This window comes from Hylaeus volcanicus, chromosome 7, assembly GCF_026283585.1.
Source record: "Hylaeus volcanicus isolate JK05 chromosome 7, UHH_iyHylVolc1.0_haploid, whole genome shotgun sequence".
Taxonomy (NCBI): domain Eukaryota; kingdom Metazoa; phylum Arthropoda; class Insecta; order Hymenoptera; family Colletidae; genus Hylaeus; species Hylaeus volcanicus.
Window position 1 is genome coordinate 1,149,226 of NC_071982.1, and position 15,141 is coordinate 1,164,366.

The window sequence follows — 15,141 nt, forward strand, 5'->3', positions numbered from 1 at the left end:
ACAAACTTGGGCATTTTCCCACCGATGGTGCCACTAGTAAAAAACCGGAATTAGTATACTTTGGTATTTTATTTCTCTCGAGCGAATGAATGAATGTTTCTCCTATGCATCATATGCATGACTTATACTTATACATACCTTATAGTGGCTTATAGTATTACAGTGTTGGGTGTTGTCTTTCGTTTTAATTAATGTTTGCCCAAATAAAAAAGTAAAAATGCAGTGCAAAATCTGTGAACACGTATTCTTAATAATTTTCAGTTTATCCTGGCTTCACATATACGGTATAGAAGATTTTTTTACTTTATTCTTCAACTAGTAATCCTAATAATATAGGTGGATAATTACAGATGTATTTTATAATATTCATTTTCAGGTCAAAATCTTAACAATACTGTTACATGGTGTACAATATCTGAAGCTGAACAGGATAAGTGCAATGCATTTTCTAGAGCAGTAGATCGTGAGATCGCATTTTTCGAATACAGCTACATTTCGGTGCAATGCAAACAAGCATCGAACAGAGAGGGTTGTATGGCTATGTTGGATCAAGAAAAAGCACAGATAACCACTTTAGATGCAGGCGAAATTTTTATAGCTGGAAGATATCATAGTTTAATACCGATAATGCAAGAGATATATGAAAATAGTCTTAATTATCAATATGCAGTTGCTGTTATAAAAAAAGGGTCGTTGTTAGATGTCCAGAGTTTAAATGATTTGAGGGGAAAGAAAGCTTGTTTTGCTGGCCTTGGAATGCTTGCTGGATGGATTATTCCTATATATACAGTAAATTAAATTTTATTTTACTACATTTGTTATCAATGTCTATGCATTTAAAACATGATTATTTTTACGGTAAACTTAGCTCATGAAGCAAGGTGGATTAGAAATCATCGATTGCAATAATCATGTGAAATCTGCTATCAAATACTTTGGACCTAGCTGTGCTGTTAATTCATTGATTGATAAATATAATCCACTAGGTAAATGGACATAAGTATTTCGCCGATATTAATTATACATGTAGTTTACAGTTATTTTACAATGAATTTGAATTTTAGGTGATAATTCTGACCAGTTGTGCAAGCTGTGCATTGGAAAAATACCTGGAGGACGGTGTACAACAGCGGATCCTTACGCAGGGTACGAAGGAGCATTTAGATGTTTGGTTGAAGCAGGAGAAATTGCTTTCTTGGTCCATACAACTGTAGATGAAATGACATCGACAACTTTTGACTTTAGTGTGTTTTCAGTTTAGCACTTTATAGATCATCTATGAAATTGTAAAATAAGTAATACGAATTTTTTTGTTGTTTCACAGATTCTGTCAAGAAAGAGCAGTTTGAACTGCTTTGTCGGGATGGTTCGCGTAAGTCTGTTGACGAATATAAACATTGTAATTGGGGTACTGTTCCATCGCGCGTTGTAGTGACGTCATCTGCAACAAAAATTGAGACTCGCCGCTTGTATCAGCGGTTTTTAGAAAAAGCAGTTCGAGTATTGAATAAGCATAATGCGAAAAATTCGACCGAACCTTACGACGATCGATTCGAAAATCGACCCGGTTTCAATAACAGATTTGGCGAAAACAATTTTAATAGAAGCGGATACATGAACCCAAATGAATATAATACAGAGAATTTTGAAAATCGCAACGCATACGATAGAAGTTATAATGGTAACGAATTAAACCCGTGGGACAAGACCGATTCAACGAATATACAACCAATAGAGACTTTCAATTTATTTGAATCTGCACCGAGATATGGAATGCATCACAACTTGATCTTCTCTGTAAATATATTTGTTGATAGGAATAAGTACGCTTCTTTCTCACGGTCTCACATTACATTGTATATCGTACGATTCTAGGATTCTGCGCGTGACTTTGTCCAATTGGCCGAGAAGGATCAAACCTATGGCGGATATTTAGGCAGTTCTCTGGATTCCATATTAGGAGTTCGTCGTTGTCCTGTTAATAGAATGACTTTATGCGTTACGTCGGACCCAGAAATGGAGAAGTGTGTAAAAATGAAGGTAACGATTCGAAAAATTTGTCGTTGCGAGGCAATGCGAGGACCTTTATATTATCGTCATTCGTTTCTGTTTCAGATTGCATTAAACGCACAACTATTGAAGCCAGAGTTAAATTGTCACAAAGGTCACAGTCAGATTCATTGTATGCAGGCTATACAAACCGGGTACGTATATTTCAAATAAATGATCATGTTTGCCAAATCGAATACTATTCCGACGAAATTTCAAGATAACATTGTTTGTCTTTTTATTAGAATTGCCGATGTAGCGATGTTAGATACCAGCGACGTGTACACCGCTGGTTTACGCTTCGACTTGATCCCCTTCATATCGGAAGTTTACAACCTACCTACGCCAGAATATTACGTAGTCGCGGTAGCGAAGGAAGAAGATGAAGACACAGATCTTACTTATCTGAAAAATAAGTATACATGTCACACGGGAATTAATACGGCCGCGGGTTGGGTGTATCCTCTGGCGTATCTCATTTCCAATACTTGGATCAGAGGCTATGGTTGTGACTCTGTTCGCGCAGCCGCAGAATATTTCAGTAAATCTTGCGTACCGGGCGCGATCAGTACGGAATACAATACAGGTAACCACTTATCGATTCGAAGTTTTTTGCAAATTTCTCAATGGAATCTTGAATTATGTTCGCAGGTGTGCCTTACGATAATATGTGCGACCTGTGTCACGGCGCAAGTTTCCGTTATTGCCGCAGAGACGCGTCCGAAGATTACTTCGGATACACGGGTGCCTTTAGATGTTTAGTCGAGGGAGGAGGAGACGTGGCCTTTGTGAAACACACAACAGTCGCTGAGAATACTGATGGTAAACGGCGAGAAACCTGGGCACGTAATACATTCACGAAAGACTTCGAGCTACTTTGTCCGGATGGGACTCGACGGCCGACTACCGATTATATGCACTGCAATCTGGGAAAAGTCGCGGCGAACGCGATAGTTACCCGTGGCGGATATTACGGATACAACGAAACGCAGATAAACGCTTACATAAATCTGTTCATTTATGCCCAACAGTTTTATGGCCGAAAGGAGCAGGATGAATTTAGCTTCAGCATGTTCTATAGCCAGCCACCTTACAGCGATCTGATTTTCCAAGATGCCACGCAACAGTTAGTGGTAATACCGGCAGAAAAACGGGAGTTCAGTGCGTATTTAGGTCCAGATTTTATGAGAGCTAGAAGAATAGTGGACTGCAACGCTGGTGCGTCGGCGATAGAGGTTTCAGTATTAGCCACGATAGCTATGATTATACTTACTTACATGTTCAGTAGATAATCTTTTCTCAATCAGAAAATGTCTATTATTTGTACATTTATGAAAAAGGGAGATAGAGTACCAAGATGCTTATAGCATACTGTAGTTATATAAGTTATAGTTTTAATATCTCCATATGAAATGTGTTCACAAATTGACAGACAGTTTGATGATTGAACGCGGTAAAGTAGTATATAGTTTTTTACGAAAAGTAGGATCAATTACTTGCGAATTCTACACTTAGATCTAATCCGTCCATTTTTACAATGTTTACATTAATTATATGGTAAGTCTTTATTGTACGTAACAATTGTATTTGTATCTTATGCCGTCCATCGATACTTCTTTAGATGTCGATTAAAATGAATTTATAAATTTTCAGATCAGCCTGTTGTTCTTCAATTCATTTAAAATTTTATGCGATACCTTCTTGTATTCCATATTTCCAGAATTTGTTGTCCATTCCTTTAGTTTTTTTGTTACTGTTAATCAGGATGCGAATAAATGTTAACCGTTGATCTCAAATTAGGTATCAAGGAAAAATTGATTAAAAGAGTATAAATTCAAACCTAAAGAAAGTAATTGATGCCATAGTTTCTTGGGCAATACAATTCCCAAAGAATTCTGTAGTTTGGTTTTCGTTGTACAATTAGCCACCAAACTGTCTGCTGTTCTGTGGTTATTTGTGTTTAGTGATTTACGAGGGTGTACGATACTTTTTCTTTTTCGAGTTGCTTCTGTTACCTTAACGGAAGAAATAATTCGTTAATGTGTAATAATATAGAGAAATTGAAGAAATATTATTTACGCTGGCGGAGTGATGTTTTTGTTGTAGTCGTTGTTTGCCAGATTTAGGTTGTGCAAGGATATCGATTCGCTTTGGTTTTTCAGCAGTCTTTCGCACTTTTCTACGACGCTTCTGAGAGTACGACAGTACAGTAGAAGTAATTATAGTATTATTATAAAATACTATATAGGAGTATTATATTTTTGACCAGCAAAAGATTATTTGACGCGTTTTCAGTTTTACTTTTTTCGATTTCCCAGTCGTCGCTAACGAATCATTGGAATTTATGTTTTTCACTTTTCTAGGGGCACACCAGTAAGCTTTTGATGTTCTACAATGTGTTTTCACTGTTGTCTTTGGCAACGTTTGGTATCTATTATTCATCGTTAATTTGAATACGTCCAAAGCATCTGGCTCACATTTTCTGTAAATTTATTGTTAGCAGTGTTTTCTAAAAACTTTGAATTTTGATTACAGTTTCTGTTTGTCAGCGAACGAGTTGAAGTTAGCGAGCATCTCTCATCGCGATGCTTAGCTATCGCATCATTGTCACATATCACATTTAACCCCTAGTCTCGGCTCAACTCTTCAAATCCCCCTTAATTTTCTGCATCTTCCGACCATTTTACCAAATCACATCGTTAAATAATTTCAATCATTCGAAGAATCGTAAAGCTCGATCCGCTATTTAGTTTGAACAGTATTTGAATAATCGTCTCATTAATTTGTAAATAAACAACATGAGCAAGTATGTTCTTCATGATAAAGAACTGAGATACGAAAAATTAGCGAAACCCAAAGAAAGGATTGACAGAACTAGCAACTGGAACGCGTTTAATGTAAATAGGAAACATTTTATTTAAATTATATACGACGAACAAGACATAATTAATCGTATCATTATGATGTTTCAGGTAAAGCCCGCAGCTTTATCTTACCAAATTACGGATTCTTTAAACAAACTCGCTCAGCCAAGACGAAAACCAAATAAAAATGTGTCCATAGCGTCAAGCTCGTCCACGAAGAGTACTCCTGCGACTACAGGTACAGTAATGTCTCCATAACTGCACAAAGTCTACGATATAACTGCACAGAAACCGTCCCCACCACTAGGACAGGGGGTCAAGGAGTTCGATCGCCGAACAGTGTTTACATGATCGTATATTCTCTGTTTGCCGACGAGCTTCGAACGTGCAGTTATGGAGACATTGGTCTTGCATCGAACAGCGATACTAATCCTTATTTATTATCAATTATCATCAGCGAAACAACAGCATAAACTGATAAACAGCAACGAGCAATCGAAGGACGCGCAAGAATCGAAGAAGAAGAAATTTCTACTGGACACCTACGCTCGCATCGTCGCTGCCAGGAACAAACGTTGCTCGAAACGTTTAAACGAACTAGCGAAACCGAAGAATTATTTAGCACGAGCCGAGGCTCACGAGGAATTCGATAATTACTTTCAAACGATCAAGAGCTACAATCCGAAACTTTCGCGCTCTCAAAGAAGCGATAACTTGTGACCAAAAAATGATTATAATCAATTTCTAACAACTGAAATTTTAAAACGATAATACCACAAATGTAACTGACAAATTAAATTATCAAAGAGGCGATAGCTTGTGACTAAAAAATGATTACAATCGATTTCTAACAACTGAAATTTTAAAACGATAATACCACAAATGTAACTGACAAATTAAATTTGATTCATTTCACGGTTTGTTTCAATGAAACGTCGAAGCGATTCTGCCGAATACGTTTACGTTGGATTTTAAGGCTTTATTTCAGCAAGTTACCGCATCGTTTGCGTTTGGTTTGGTATCGAATATTCTTAACAGGGAAAAGACAAGCGAAGGTTCACCTTCTCTCGAAAATGTCTCTTCTAAACATTTCTCAAGTTTAATTCACATAAAGGAAAAATAGATAAATAAAGAACGGCAATGAAGCATTGATATCAAAGTTTGATACCATAATGAATATTTCAGTGGAATATATCACCGTCAAAATTTTCATTTTTCGTCATTGTCACCATTAAACCGAAGAAATAATATCTAACCTAAATAATACAAGTGAGAGACAAAGATCTCGAAAAAGATCTAGAAAATGGCTCCAAGAGCGAAGAAACCACCAGCGGCTATCGCAAGGCAAAGACCTAGTTCAAAATCCGCGACACAGAAGGAAGCAACTACTAAACGAGGTCGACCAGCACCGCGTAGATTAAAAAAGATACAGAAATCGAAAGATAAAGGAAGGTAAATTTGATATCAACGTTAAATCGTTACATTTTAAAGCGCAGTATCACTTTCTATTTTAATTGTTCGTAGAACGGGCAAGGTTACAGAAAAATTAAAAGGATGGCTGCAAACACCGGCCGATTGGGCGCGTTTCAATGCCTGGGCAAAAATCAACGCTCAACCGAAGAAGATCCCGGAACACGAGCCTATAGTTAGTACGCGTCAGTGTTGGCCATAATCGTAATCATAATTACGATTACGAGTGTAATCATATGTTTCCGAATTGTATTAGGTTGTCCAGAAAGTTCGTCCCAATTTTTAAGAGAACTTCAAACGCACATTTCAATTGTAATATACATTTATTTATATGTATATTTATTTAATTACATAGGTACCATTTTGTTCCACAACCTTTCCACTTTTTAAGAGTTGTACATATATATATATATATTATTTGTTTTCAGCCATTTCGACATATTCAGACCTGCACCACCTATCAAAAATCGGCATGGACTTTCCGGACAACCCAATAATTACTATTACGATTCTAATCAAATGTTTGAGAGGAAAACTACAACAATACATAAACAACAGAATACATATACTACAGAATACTTTCGTTAGCTTCTCGTGAAATACACAAAACAACAGTCTACTTAATGCATTGCTTTTCTAGAAATTGCGTTCTAAAGTTTTCTACCAGTTTTCTCTCGTTTGAACACGGGAAAGTAGAAAGTATCTCGCACGTTTCGACTGTACAAAATCTACGATATTCGTTAGGTCCGACCATCGAGGCCGCTGTGTCAACTGAGAAAAAGATTAAAAATCTTGGCGCAACCCCGCAAGACACCCGATCCAAGGATCAATTGCGTTTTGGATCACAGTATCTCGAAAGCAGCGTTGATCTTTTGCCCGTCGAGGCGACTGGTCCTCCTGTCCTTGCCAAACGTGAGGCTGTGCGACTATGGCCGAGTGTTTTATAAAGTCTCCCCGGCAGCCCTCAAGTACGAAGCTTCCGACAGGATCTGCGAGCTAAGTCAGCCCCGCGTCCACCTTCCCGAGGAATGCAAGCCCCCTAGGGTACGGATGTGCGAGCAGAGACGGGTGGTTGACCCGGAAAGACTGAAAAAATTGGCTCTGGCAAAAAAATTGCTTCACTGTCCCGAGCAATTGACTCCCGAAGAAATCGCTGAAATATTTACGCCGCACGGTATAAAGAGATCTGCGCTCGTGTACGAGGTACGAGGACGTTCCTTGTATTATACAGAGTGTCCCAAAAATGTTGGAGGTCCTTCAAAGGGATTCGGAGGGTGATTTGAAACAACTTTTTCCTTAGCGAAAATTTTCTCTGAGGCTTCGTTAAGGAGATATGAAAAGTTTCAAATCATCCCCCGAACCACCCCTTTCAAGGACCTCCAACGTTTTTGGGACACCTTGTATATATATATACATGGAATATAAATACACACTATTTATACAATGAAAACATTAAATTTACTATTAGAATTATTTATTTATATTTAATAAAATAGTTTTCTTTTTCTAGATTCTATGCTTGGAAAATCCATTATCAAATCTAGAGATCATAATAAATCATTTTCTATAAATAAAGTGGCCAGAGAGGATAATCTTTCATTTAACATCGTCATTTATCGTCAGAACATATTGAAATTCTTCGAATTTATATTATATATTATTCAAAATCTTACGAATCGCCAAATTATTTTACATGGCCAAGAAATGTTTTCATTGAGAAGTTTTCATACAGTTTTACCGAGAAAAATATGAGTACTAAAAGTACATCACAGACAACTTGTAAAATAGTGCTTGGCTTTATTAATCTCCAGATTACGCCATGGATGGAGTACTTGGCGCTTCCTTCGTACAAGAGGATAAAATACCGGAAAGATGAGAACGCGTTAACTTGGAAGAAAGTGATAATCGAGGACGGCCCGGAAAGAGGTAAAAGTGCTCTAGCCGAGCAAGAAAAGAGAATTGGAAGAAAAAGAAAATACAAGGAACTGGAGGAAGGAGAGGAAGGAGAGGAAGGAGAGGAAAAGGGCGGCGACGGTGACGCGGAACCGAAGGACGATGAAGAGAAGAAAGCTAAACGACGAAAAATTGAGAAACACGCATGGAGGTATGCACCGCATCCATGCAAAGATGATCCTTACGTTGTAAAAAGAGGAGTGTTAGAGGGCAAAGGTCTGCTTCAGAACTAAACGAATCGTTGCATCGAAAATCGGAAGTAAATTGATAAACGTTATCACCCTATTGTAGTGCCACCGGGTTTGGAAAAATTAGCTGAACCACGCGTGCATAAAAGTAAAGCCATCAGATCCGATCCCTTCAAGGTGAGAAAGGGGGCTTTAACCGCGTCAGCTTCCGCGAGAGTAGAGTCTTTGGCGAAGCCGATCAATCCCCTGAGTCCGATAGAGAGGAGACCTCCGCGCGAAAAGGATAAATACGGAAAGCCGATTTTTAAAATGCCTGTAAGACACGTTCTTTCCTCGGGATTGTTAAAGCGGGCGTAAAACGGTTCCGTAAGATTGTTCGTAATTCGATGAATGATTTCGCTAGGTATATGGAAAAGTGTTGCCCAAAGTTAAAGAGTACAAAATGCGCGACTGTCCGCCGGAAGACAAAGAGAAGACGAAGAAAGTCGCTAAGAAGCGTCCGATCGATCCGATTGCTTACGAACCGACTTACGATCCTTGTATCTACCCGGGCTTGGCGAAGAGACAGAAGAGAGAAAGGAAAAGGGCTGAAAGAGTTCGGACGAAGAAACAGACGAAACAAAAGGAAATCGAGACGAATAAAGAAGACGAGGAAGAAAAATAGAAAGTTTGCATATTATACGAATAAAAAGAAAGGAAACAAGGAAAAATTGTTTGTTGATTAAGTTTACTTTTCGGCGACAAAGTAGCGCGCCGCTCGAGACGTATAACTTTGTCGCGGACTTGACCGTACCGAGGTAAATTGTTAACGATACCGATACGTGACCGAACTACAAACGATAACAACGCGGTCAAATGAAATATTGACGCGCGATATGTCTCTTAAGGAAATACGAGGTTTACGTTACGGATTTTTCCTCGATATTACGTAAGCGTGTCGCAAGTTGACGCATCTGTAAATGAACGAGTTCTAAGTAAATAAGGAAAGTGCGATAGTAACATGGATATAATAGGTATTCGAAAAAAGTTCGTGGCGTCTTGCCACTAGATGGATTTAACATCGTTGCTTGCTTGTTTTAGTACAGTGCATGGGGCTCTTTCTCTGTTTCATATTGCACTACTAGGTGTACACCAATCTTTACAATTCAAATGGAGCTTCTTTTAAGAGTTCTGACTTTCATTTCCATTTATAATCATATTTCCAACCCGTGGATTCCAACATGTGGATTTAACATGTCCATACCCATCTCAAAATAGTTTGACGCCTGCACTGGGTGTTGAATAAATCTTGACTATACATTGTGGACATAAAACAAAATACCGCAAAGATATATCGTGTCTCAAGTAAATAGTGACACGATAAGAAAGTATAATTAGCACGATACAAAATTATCTTTAGAGATTATTTAAATACATATTGAATCAACGTTGTTAATTGCATCGCAGCAACTAATGTAATTGTATATCCAATATAATATGTTTCTTTTCTCTTAGTTTCGCTATAAAATGTGCCTTTCCGTTCCCGACTCGATCAGTGTCGTTCGAGCATCGGCCGAGTCAACAGGCCGACGATAAGAATCGTGCTCTCCTTGCTCGAAGAGAGAAAGGTTTACGAAAATAAAAGGCGCGAAATTGTAGTTGACAAAATGACGCCACGCTCGGCGATCTTGTTCTGTATCGTCTGCATCTGTAGCGTTCAGAGTGTTCCTTCGCGTCCGGAAGCGATTGCACCAACAGGAAAAATCCGTGGTTCTATTTTGAATTCAAGGCTCGGACGGAAGATTTATTCCTTCCGCGGAGTGAGATATGCCGAGCCTCCTACGGGAGACCGTCGTTTTAAGGTAAACTCTTGGCGCTTGTTTCAATTCGAGTTCAATTAATTCCGTAAAGATAGCAGAGATCGTCGTCATCTCTCATTTATTCCCGTCACGCGACGAACAAGTTTCAACGAAATGGCTCCCGGTGTCCCGTCCTTATCTAAATCGATACGTCTTCTTCGTCTAAAAATTATCATCAGTTTTTTACCGTGGGAACGCAGACCAAGTTTCCACGCGTTTCCTTTTCTGCGGATATTTATGGGACATCGGCGAGAATAAGTACTGCAATTTTCTCGTAACGCAGGTTGCGATCCCAGCCGCTGACAGGAACGATGTATTCGACGCGTCCGAAGAAGGTCCTTCGTGCCCGAATTTAGACGGCGTGTCGTTAATGTCCGAAGACTGCTTGCGTTTAAACGTGTACACCACCAAAGTATGGCTTCGCAGATGCGTCTTCCCGTAGATCTATCTTCGTCGTGAAATTATTCTATCGAATATTTTCAGTTGCCCTCGAAAGATGAGAATGTGTCCAGGCCAGTTTTGGTATTTTTCCATCCCGGTGGTTTTTACAGCTTTTCTGGACAGAGCTTTTACTTCGGTCCTCAGTATCTGATGGACAAGAACATCGTTCTGGTTACTGTTAATTATCGTATCGGAACGTTAGGTACAGTAGAGACAGGATTGACTGGGTAGATGCAAGATGACTATCCCGAGCGAGCAGTGTAACATGATCTTAACCGAGATATCGGTGAGACTATCTACAGCAATGTCCCCATAAATGCACAAACTCGGGACTGGCCTTGTGCAGTTATCGTAGAGTTTTTATTACCGGAAAGTTCTGTCCGTTTTTTTAGAAGAACACAGAATAGTAGATTTCTCATACCTTCAATGAGTTTTATCGAGTAATATAATTTTGTTATTATTTATGACATCTTGCATAATACGTAATAAGTTGTTACAAGTAAATGTATTGCGAATTACGTCGTGTTTGGTCTCGCTTTAATCAGAAAAATGCCAGGAATACGATGGGAAAAGTTTTACAACAAAAAAGTTTATAGTAATGTAGGTCATGTTTACACTACTCGGCGATCGAACTCCAAGACCTCTCGAGAGGTATGCCTACCAGTGGCGGTGCTGGTTTCTGTGCATTTATCGTAAACAAATTTGTGAAGTCATGGAGACATTACTGTACTATTGTCTCACCGATACGCTTCTGCCGACTGCTCTTTTTCCTCGGACCTTCCTTGTTTCTATTCTGTAACTGCAATATTCGGGTCCCGATTTTCTTGCACTTATCCAGTCTCTACTGTTTCTCGAAACACTGACCGACGGATCCTACCGATTTACTTGCAAACGCTCGTCTATTTCAGGTTTTATAAGTACGGGTGATTCCGCGGCACCAGGAAATCTGGGACTAAAGGACCAAGTGTTGGCCCTTCGTTGGATTCGAAGGAACATTATCGCCTTTGGCGGAAATCCCAATTCTGTGACTATCAGTGGATACAGCGTCGGTGGACTCAGTACGATGTTGCACATGTTATCTCCGATGTCTAAAGACTTATTCCACAGAGCAATCGTGATGAGCGGTTCGCTTTTAACCACGGAACCTTATCCAACTGAACAAAAACGGCTCGCCAAAAAGCAAGCGGAACTTTTGGACTGTCCCACTAGCGATAACGAAGCCATGTTAACTTGCCTGAGGTCGAAGCCTGTCAGCAACTTCACGGACACCATGTCCGAGTTTTTCGTTAGTCTATATATAGAAATATACATATATAAGTCACCGGTTTCACATATTTTTAAGCGAGCGTCCAAACATGCCGTTTACGAATTACAGCGTTATTTATTTCAGGAATGGCATGGGGATCCAATTTTAATCTGGGAACCGGTTGTGGAACCGAAAATCCCAGGTGTGGAACAATTCTTACCGGCTCAACCCGTCGATCTGATCAGGCAAAAGAAGTTTCATCAGGTTCCAGCTATATTCGGAGTGACCAAAGACGAATTTGGCGGTGTGGTTGCCGGTAAGTACACACACCCTTCGTTGATCGTATCGTTGATCAGAAATGGAAGGACGTATCTCACGATCTTCCGTGTTTCGTAGTATTCGAAAACGTAACCAAGAAGGGAGACGACTATTATCGCGATATGAGCGACAATTGGGACCGGATCGCACCGATTTGTTTCCTGTACGAACGTGGAACGCCACGGTCAAAATATATCAGCGATCAATTACGTCAATTTTATTTTAACGGTCAGCCACTCGGCCCGGCAAATAACGATGGTCTTGCTCACGTACGTTTCATCGAGATAGATCTTGCGGCGATCGATCACCAACCCTAAGGGAATTATCATAAATCTGTTTTCAGATCTATGCAGACAGTGTAATTATATTCCCAATGTATCGTACGGCGAAACTGATTGCTGAGAACTCTGATAAACCCGTGTATTTTTACGAATTTACGTTTCAAGGACGTTACAGCTTTGTCTATTGGAACGCCACCACGCCATACGGTAAGATTAGTTTGTATACAGAAAGTTTACAGAAAGATTTGTTTGTATAACAAAAATTCCTCCTCGCTGAAACATGCGTCCCATTTTACCTTGCAATTTCCATATTAATAAATTTTCATACAGCCGATAGCATTGGAGTTATAGCTTTATAACAGACGATGTGGAACACCCTGTATGTATCACGCAGAATTCATGTTGTATTCATATACAATCACTTGAAAAAATTTCAGGTGTCGTACATCACGATGACCTGCAATATCTGTTCTTCATGAAGGAATTCTTTCCATTCCTCGACAGCTCCGCGCCTGAAATCCCAATGGTGGAATTGTACACGTCCATGTGGACAAACTTCGTCGAAACTGGAGAACCAGTTCCCAAGACTGGCGCTTATAAGAATGTAAGATGGGACAGGTTTGTGTCCAGGCAAGATAACTACTTGGAGATCAACCTGAACCCAACCATGAGAACTGGTCTGTATTTGAACAGAATGCAGGAATGGGAAAAACTCTTTCCTCTGCTCCCTGTGGCACAGGCTGTATAAAGTGACCACTGCGAATATAATCTCACACCCGGAGCGTCTCGCATTCTTTCTTCCCTTTATGGATACTAGACATACTGAGTAATACTCTCTGGAAATTCACAAACTGGTTGTATTAATAAAATGACTTCTAATGCAACTGTTTACATTTCTTATCGTTTGTTTATTCAGCTTATGCCTCGCAAAGTCTTGACATCTATACTATATACAGATATATAGATACATATACTGTCAATTGTATAATAAAAATATCGTATTATATACATTGAAATTATTAATAGGTATAAATACGCGCGAAATCCGCTACAAATAGAAGTACAAGGTAGATGACACGCTTTTATCTTGTTTGTAGTGGATCGTACGTACTTGCACGTATTTACCGTTTTTTATTACACGTTCTATATTCCTGTTACTTACGTTAATAAACTCTTTGTTTGGATGTATGCAATTAAAAGATAGCAAATAATAATGATACCATCTGACACATAATTTGACCTCGCGTGAACGTTTGCAAAGTGCAACGCTTAGTCTTCCCATGCTGATGATTTGATTTCCCCACTCGTTTTCCTCGTAAGTAACCATATAAATCGTCCGGTTCTGGCCTTGGGTACGCCAGTGCTCGCACGAGCACCGAACAAATCAGTTAAATAGATCGAGCACGTCTCGGGTACTATATCACGATCACGAGAAAGACGTCGCAGAAAAGAGCGAGTTTCCAGCTCTAAAATGAAGACTACTTTGATAGTACTTTCCTGTGTCGTCGGCATTATCGCCACCAGAAACTCCCCTCGGGAGCAGCCACTCGTGACTGCCCCAACTGGACCGATACGAGGTTCGATATTAACCTCCAGACTCGGCAAGGATATTTACTCCTTTCGTGGCGTGAGATACGCCGAACCTCCTACTGGCCATCAACGTTTTCAGGTAACATTTCTTTTTCATGTTTACGTAAAGCTAATAATAAATATAACTGTCGATATATGTACACCCCCGCTCAGAAGTATGTGGACACTTCCATATTATAAATACGTATAACATATACAAAAATCAAAACAATCGGAGGCGGACGCCTAAAAGCTTTCCTTGTCAGACAGTACTTCCGTATGGGCAGCATATGCACTAACAACTTTATCACATTCCCCGCTATATGTGACTTAAAATAACCATTACTTGAGTTTTTAGTTGTAAACTATAAACTATTGTTGTTCGCAGTCTCTCGCGAGATAGAGACCAACAAAAAACTAGGTCTAAACCTACTCAGACAGTATTTCCGTGTAAACAGTACATGCATTAACAAGTTTATCACATTCCCCATTACGAGTACGGTATTATATTTGACAGTGTTCAATATTCCTGCACCGACGACTACACCAAACCTTCTCAGACAGTATTTCCGTGTAGACAGTACATGCATTAACAAGTTTATCACATTCCCCATTACGAGTACGGTATTATATTTAACAGTGTTCAATATTCCTGCACCGACGACTACACCAAACCTTCTCAGACAGTATTTCCGTGTAGACAGTACATGCATTAACAAGTTTATCACATTGGCCATTACGAGTACGGTATTATATTTAACAGTGTTCAATATTCCTGCACCAACGACTACACCAAACCTTCTCAGACAGTATTTCCGTGTAGGCAGTACATGCATTAACAAGTTTATCACATTGGCCATTACGAGTATTATATTTAACAGTGTTCAATATTCCTGCACCGACGACTACACCAAACCTTCTCAG

General features: G+C 39.4%; 4 protein-coding genes across 4 annotated transcripts in view; all 4 read left to right on the top strand.

The window, feature by feature from the left end:
• The first annotated feature begins 108 nt into the window (after positions 1 to 108).
• LOC128880174 (melanotransferrin) lies at positions 109 to 3,706 on the top strand. The gene is made up of 9 exons (XM_054129964.1): positions 109 to 284; positions 377 to 789; positions 869 to 986; positions 1,065 to 1,244; positions 1,325 to 1,797; positions 1,876 to 2,040; positions 2,116 to 2,204; positions 2,295 to 2,635; positions 2,701 to 3,706. Exons 1-9 carry the CDS (start codon positions 218 to 220, stop codon positions 3,339 to 3,341), a joined length of 2,487 nt encoding a protein of 828 aa, XP_053985939.1. The 5' UTR covers positions 109 to 217; the 3' UTR covers positions 3,342 to 3,706.
• Positions 3,707 to 4,086: 380 nt separating this feature from the next.
• On the top strand, positions 4,087 to 5,635 carry LOC128880181 (uncharacterized). Its single transcript, XM_054129973.1, has 3 exons — positions 4,087 to 4,946; positions 5,022 to 5,151; positions 5,371 to 5,635. The coding sequence occupies exons 1-3, from the start codon at positions 4,848 to 4,850 to the stop codon at positions 5,631 to 5,633; spliced, it is 492 nt and encodes a 163-aa protein (XP_053985948.1). The 5' UTR covers positions 4,087 to 4,847; the 3' UTR covers positions 5,634 to 5,635.
• Positions 5,636 to 6,210: 575 nt separating this feature from the next.
• Positions 6,211 to 9,904, top strand: LOC128880180 (uncharacterized). Its single transcript, XM_054129972.1, has 6 exons — positions 6,211 to 6,365; positions 6,438 to 6,558; positions 7,128 to 7,586; positions 8,195 to 8,552; positions 8,628 to 8,839; positions 8,928 to 9,904. The coding sequence occupies exons 1-6, from the start codon at positions 6,217 to 6,219 to the stop codon at positions 9,186 to 9,188; spliced, it is 1,560 nt and encodes a 519-aa protein (XP_053985947.1). The 5' UTR covers positions 6,211 to 6,216; the 3' UTR covers positions 9,189 to 9,904.
• Positions 9,905 to 10,054: 150 nt separating this feature from the next.
• Positions 10,055 to 15,141, top strand: part of LOC128879892 (uncharacterized) — an 8,705-nt gene continuing 3,618 nt past the window's right edge. Inside the window, exons 1-9 of the mRNA XM_054129446.1 lie at positions 10,055 to 10,365; positions 10,646 to 10,774; positions 10,846 to 11,005; positions 11,712 to 12,088; positions 12,194 to 12,365; positions 12,446 to 12,636; positions 12,711 to 12,855; positions 13,086 to 13,390; positions 14,045 to 14,317. Coding sequence (XP_053985421.1) covers positions 10,171 to 10,365; positions 10,646 to 10,774; positions 10,846 to 11,005; positions 11,712 to 12,088; positions 12,194 to 12,365; positions 12,446 to 12,636; positions 12,711 to 12,855; positions 13,086 to 13,390; positions 14,045 to 14,317 — 1,947 coding nt within the window. The 5' untranslated portion in view covers positions 10,055 to 10,170. The remainder of the gene's footprint in view (positions 10,366 to 10,645; positions 10,775 to 10,845; positions 11,006 to 11,711; positions 12,089 to 12,193; positions 12,366 to 12,445; positions 12,637 to 12,710; positions 12,856 to 13,085; positions 13,391 to 14,044; positions 14,318 to 15,141) is intronic.